At 59.5% G+C, this 6087-nt stretch overlaps 1 protein-coding gene across 1 annotated transcript; it reads right to left on the bottom strand.

Moving 5' to 3' along the window:
* Positions 1-1431: 1431 nt before the first annotated feature.
* Positions 1432-5090, bottom strand: VSX1 (visual system homeobox 1). Its single transcript, XM_059843337.1, has 5 exons — positions 4721-5090; positions 4282-4360; positions 3901-4024; positions 2731-2911; positions 1432-2127 (listed from the first exon to the last, which is right to left on the bottom strand). Exons 1-5 carry the CDS (start codon positions 5088-5090, stop codon positions 1862-1864), a joined length of 1020 nt encoding a protein of 339 aa, XP_059699320.1. The 3' UTR covers positions 1432-1861.
* Positions 5091-6087: the final 997 nt, after the last annotated feature.

Genomic DNA, 6087 nt, shown 5'->3' with positions numbered 1-6087 from the left:
GTCTGGGCAGTCACTGCCATCCACCAGCATCTGTACCTTCCGGCACATGAAAAGTGCCTCGGGCCAGTAGCCCTCCTCTTGGCTCCTCCTTCCCAGCTTGTGGTGAGCGCTGGGATCCCACCAGGCACTACCAGGAGCGCTCCCTCTGCATGCTGGAACGACAGTGTCTCCCCTTGTGGCCCTCGTGGTGGTGACGTGCTTGCTCTCACAGCGCTGCAGCCAGCACAAGGCAAAGAGCCAGGCCATCTGCACGCAGGCAGACCAAAGGGAAAAAAAAAAAAAGAAAAAAGGATTGCAAGCATCCAGTGCCAGCGTGGCACAGCCCAAATAAAAGGTTTGCAGATGCTGCTCAGGCAGGATTAGGCCTCCAATGTGCTAAGTCTCGGCTCTCAGTGAGCCTAATTGCTGCTGCAATAAGCCCTGGCTGGTCCTTTCCTGAACCGTGCTCCCCACAGCCCCCCCAGAAAACTTTTTTTTTTCCCCTGCAAAGCCCATATTTGCCATGCATATGTTACCCCTCCCCCCGGCAGCCTGGTGGGGTCTGGCCAAGTAAAGGAGGGGAAAGGCAGGAAATCTGCATGTGCCAGATTTACTGCTCTGCTCTTCCCAGGAACTGTCCCCCCTCTGTCTCCCTGTCCAGCACAGCCTGCAGCTGCATCTGTGAGAGCAGCCAGGCCCAGCAGCAGAGGCAGGAGCAGGTGGCAGCATCAGTACCTGGCCACACACCCCCTGAGCTGTGTTAAGACACTTTCCAAATTGGGATTACTCAGATTGTAATAAAACCTTTTGATAATTTTCCGTTATGTTTTGGCTGGTAGATGAAACTGGAGGTGTTCCAGGAGAGCTGTCGAGGCATGAGCATGGGCCAGTTCAGCAACTGCCATGAGATGTGTCAAAGGAAGGTATAAATTGCAATACAGAGCATGAAAACCAAAGATACATCACAATTTTATTTATGGATGTGTAATAAATAAATGGTGGACAATACAGGAAGAGCCACATTCAAAAATCCAGATTACTAAAGTGCTTTTAGACATAAATATAGGGTGACCAAGAAACAGCTCTGACATTAACACTTTTTACAGACAATTACAAAATATCTTCTTATGTCACTTCACAAAATTGTTTCATTACTCCAGGGTACTATGGCTTGCTTTTCAAAAAGGTCTGTTCTATCATGCATAGTGTGGCAAGTGACATTCAAGAGTGTACAAAATCATTGCATAAACAAAAACCTCCTTACCCCCTTCTCCCAAATACGAGTTAAGGAAGATACACAGTGTAAATCCAGTGATAAGGCTGCATTGGCAGGCTAGATCCTCAGGGAATATAAACCTGCCTGGCTGTCAGGTTACACCAGCTTGAGGATGAACCCTACCATGTTTAAAAACCCTGCTGCTCCTCGAGGTGGAAGATTTGTGTGCTCGGCATGGAAGGACTCACACCGGGGTGGAAGCGCTTGGAGAAGGCGTCTGTAAACTCCTTGCACCTGCGTGCTGGAGGAGGGAGCAACTCCTAGTGTGTTGCTCCTCTTTGTGCTTCTAGCTAGCTGGGGAAGTGGTCCCAGCAGGGAGGGGAAGGAAGGGGGCTCCTCCCCAGCAGCAATCGGTGCTGACCACAATGCGCTCCCGTCCTCGCACTGCCCCTGGCCCCTCTGCCACCCTCCACCCTGGCTCTGCTGAGAAGTGAACAGCTTGAAAGTGAGGGGACGAGGGGGTGTGTGTGCCCAGTTTTAAAATGCCCTGAATTCAGATAAAAGTTCCGTTATTTAAGAAAAAAAAAATATATATCAATAAATCAATAAATAGAATGGTGTCGCCAGGACGCCGTGAGGTCTGGCCTCCCCCGGGGCAGCCCAGGCTCAGTGGTCCCTGTCGTTCTGCTCTGTGGGGGGGTCCCCATTGATGTACTGCCTCAGCACACCCCTCTTCTCGTGCTTGGCTGTCCTGGAGAGGTCGATGGCTGTGTCCTCCGAGTCTTTTGCAGGCCCAAGCTTGTCAGAGCCCTTCTGGGAGCTGGCCTGCGTCCCTTTGAGGTCCTCCTCCTCCTGCTCCATTCGCCAGCCATCTGCCAGCTTCTCTTGGCTCTCTGCCTTCCTGCTCACCTCCATGGACTTTTTGTGCATACCTTGCAGAGGGAAGAGACCAAAGCCAAGGGCACTGGTTGGTTATTTCTGCTTGGGATGGCTCAGAATCACCTCCTGAATTACTGCTGCTTCCCACAGTTCTTGCCTACATCCCAAGGAAAGCTCTCTCTAACTACCAGCCTTTCCTGACCCAGAGCCCTGCCACCTGCTCTCTGCAGCCCGAGGGGATGGCTTGTGGCAAAATTAGTCTGTACCTTTCCTGTAGCAGGGAAGGCTTACAGGGAGAGGCGTGCTGTAATGACCCGTTCCAACCTGGATTTTGACTGTGTATGAGCAGAGTGTAGCTCTGAGGTATCTTCAGTTTAGGGGCAGGTGGTGGTGACTTCTTAGATACCTTGCAACTCCCATGCTGCCTTAGTGATACCCACACACATGCAGGAACCTGTCTGACACAGCAGTAAAAGGTTTTCCTTTCCCTAGCTGTTCTTTGCAAGGAAGAAGTGGAAAACTGATGGCACTTGGCAGCCTGCATACAGCTCAGAGCCAGGGAGGCCCCATTCCTTTATGGAAAAAGGCAAAGGCAGCCATATGAAAGAAGGATCTGAGCCCTGATTCCCCCAGCAGCAGCTCAAGTTCCCACTCACCCAGCAGCCACGGGGCGCAGGATCCCACCAGGCCGCTCTTGGCGGAGTTGAGGATGGACTCGGGCAGGGGGATGGAATGCCTCACCATGGCCCCGTAGAGGCCGTACTCGGCCATCACGCTGCTCCGGCCCCAGCACTTCTCCCGCTTCCGCCACTTGGCTCTTCGGTTCTGAAACCAAACCTTCAGGGGTAACAGCCAGGAGAGCACGGAGGGGTGGGGTTGGGGAGGAGACAGCCCCCGAGGCCGGGTGTCCGTGGGGAACGGGGGAACATGCATCCAGGGCAAAGTCAGCCGTGGGGGTGTGTGGAGGGGTGGGTGTGCAGACACGGGGTGTGGCACCGGGAGGGCAGCCAGGGCGGCGTGTGGGGAGGGGTGTGAGGGAGGGCACACACGTGGGTGTCAGAGAGGGGAGGAAGGGGGGGAGAGGGAGCACATGTTAACACGAGGCTGATCGTGACACAGGAGGGTGATCCCAGCCAAAGTCACCCGACGCTGCTCCGCCTGCCTGCAGGGCCTCCCTGCCCGATCCACGAAGCACCAGTCTCTCCAGAAAAAGGGCTGATCCACAAAGCACCAACCTCTCCAGAAAAAGGGCTGATCCACAAAGCCAAACTCTCCCGAAAAAGAGCTGATCCACAAAGCACCAACCTCTCCAGAAAAAGGGCTCCACAATGCAGTGACCAATGACGACAGAAGGTGCTCGGGTCCCTTTTCCCACCCCACTCCTCTATTTGAAGGTTCAACGGAGTAGATATAATCAGGCTGCTGCTCTCATTCTTAAGCCACTGAGCTGTTCCATACGGGAGCAGGATCAGGCCCTAAAATGCCACATGTCCCTCAAAGGGGCAAGCTAGTGAGGAAGCTCCTGTGTCACAGCTTGGCCCAGCAGTTCCAAATTGCTCCCAGCTCCTGCCTGAGTGGGAGGACAGAGCCAAGTTGCCAGCAATGAGCAACTGCTGGAGCCAGCTCAGTGCCCTGGTTCTGCATGTCCATTTGGAGGCTGCTCGATGCCAGCAGGCAGAAGCTGAGCCTCCCCCCAGGCGCCCTGCAGCACTTCAGTGCCACCACGTTCCCACCACCTGCACCCACTGCTACAGAGCCGAGGAGACGGCCGGGTGCTGGCAGCCCGCAGACTCCTCGAAAGAGGGAGGACCGCTGCAGCCACCTACCTGTATCCTGTCCTCCGGCAGCTCCGTCTTCACAGCCAGCATCTCCCGGGCATAGACGTCGGGGTAGTGCGCTTCATTGAAAGCCTTCTCCAGCTCCTCCAGCTGGTGAGCTGTGAATACAGTCCTGCCGAGAGGAAAGAGCATCCTGTCACACGGTCCGGACCCTTGGGCTAACAGCGAGGCTGGCAGCTCCCCACGCTGAGGTTTTCCTCCGGAAAATCCTACCCCCACCCCAGATGCAGCCCTCCTCTTTCCTCCTTTTCCTCCCTTTATCCCCCTTGGGGATACCGACGGCCCCAGCCCGGGGAGAAGAGGAACAGCGAGAGGATGGTGGCAGCAGCGAGGAGGTGAGAACGGGGACAGCCAGGCTCCCGGCGCTACCTGTGCCTGCGTTTCTTCCTCTTGATCTGGGAGGTGGACATCTTCAGGTCGCTGGCGTCCCCAGACAGGCTGTCCTCATCTGGCAGCAGCATGCGGGAGGGGAAGAGTCACGTTCCCGTCGAGAGCGGGGCAACCGAACGCAGCTCCCCGAGCACGCTTCTAGCCGCCCGCCGGGAGCGGGCCCGGGGCACGGAGGGGTTCCCTCCCACAGCTGAGCCCGCGGTGCCGCACCGGTGATGCCATCCCGGGGCAGGGGGTGGGGGCCCGCGCTTGCCGGAAGGTCAAAGGCTGGGCATCCCGGCGGGACGGGCAGCACCGGAGCCGCACCGGCCGGAGGATGCCGGCCGCGGCCGCAGGTGCGAGGCGGTCCGGGCAGCGGCTCGGGACGGGGGTCCCCGTGCGCGCCTGAGCGGCCACCCTCGACCCCGACCCCGCTCACCGGAGATGTTCTCCTTGTGGCGGCGGGCGGCGGGAGGCGGCCCGGGAGGCGGGCGGGGGCCGCGGGCGGGCAGGAGCGGCAGCGGGGCGGGCAGCAGGCACGGGGCTCCCGGCCCCCCCAGGCTGCACAGCAGCCCCAGCCCCAGCCCCAGCGCCCCGCCGCCCTCGTAGCCACCGGCGGTGGCGGCCGGGGGGGGCCCGGGGGGCGGCTGCAGCTCGGCTTCCAGCCCCAGCAGGTCGGTGATGGCGAAGCCCTTGGCCCGCAGCCCCGCGCCTCCCGGCCGCGCCGCCGCGCCGGGTGTCACCGGTACGGGCACCGCCACCGGCCCCGCCGCCGCGCGTCCCCCCGACGGCTCCGCCCGGCCCGGCATCGCCGCCGCCACCGCCGCCTGGCCCGGCCACCACCGCCCGCCGCCCTTTTTATTGTCCCGCCGCCGGTCCCGGCTCCAATCACTCTCCAGACCGGCGGGGGGGACGCTCCCAATCCCCGGATTAACAGCCTCTGTCCCCCCTCCCGCCCGCACAGGTCCCGCGCCCCTCCCCCGGCCCTCCCAGGCCACCGCCCGGCCCCCCACCGCCCCCTCTCGCCGTCCCTCCCTCCGTTCCCCTCGGCCCCCGCCCCTCGGTCCTCACCACCCCCCGCCGGGTCCCCTGCGGTTTCGCTCAGACCCTCTCCAGGACCCCCTCTCAGTGCCCGTCCCGCCCCAGCCCGGTCACCCTGTTCCCCCCCATGCCCTATAAATCCGTCTCACATCCCCTTGGGTTCCCTCTCCGGGTTTCCTCCCGGGAACCCCCTGCTGTGTCCCTGTGTCCCCACATCCCCTCTCCCACTGCAGGGCAGTGCACTCCCCAGTACCCCCATTCCAGCCCAAGACCCTTCAGCCCCACATCCCAAATGGGACATCCCACTGGGCTCAGCACCCTAGAGACAGGGATGGGAACAGGCAGGGGCTGTTGGGCAGGAGCCTCCCTGACCCCAGGTGTCTTGTCACCCGGGGCTAGGGCCACCTCGAGGTGCCTGGCCTCTGTGCTCCCTTTTGCTCCCAGATTCTTACACCTGGGCTGTAATTTTTTTCCCTCTTCCCTTCATCTGTTGATGGAAATGATTTACAACCGGCTTACACGGGCCGCCTGATCCAGGCCTTCATTGGACGGTCAGATTAACCGAGGGTCCTTCTGATAAAGATAATTACAAGGGGACTCCGCATTAACTTTGCATTATTAAAGAAAGACCCAAATCTCCCATGGCAAGCTGTTCCCAGGATTAGCAGAACAATAACTTTCATTTAGGATAATTGCCGTGGCCGGCACTGGGGGCTGGCGGGGGGGACCCTCTGGACCGTCGTGCTTCTCACCAAGAAAGGCAAA

The sequence above is a fragment of the Haemorhous mexicanus genome, chromosome 3 (assembly GCF_027477595.1).
Source record: "Haemorhous mexicanus isolate bHaeMex1 chromosome 3, bHaeMex1.pri, whole genome shotgun sequence".
Taxonomy (NCBI): Eukaryota; Metazoa; Chordata; class Aves; order Passeriformes; family Fringillidae; genus Haemorhous; species Haemorhous mexicanus.
Note: the sequence above shows the minus strand (reverse complement) of the source record. Positions and strands in the feature narration are given on the sequence as shown.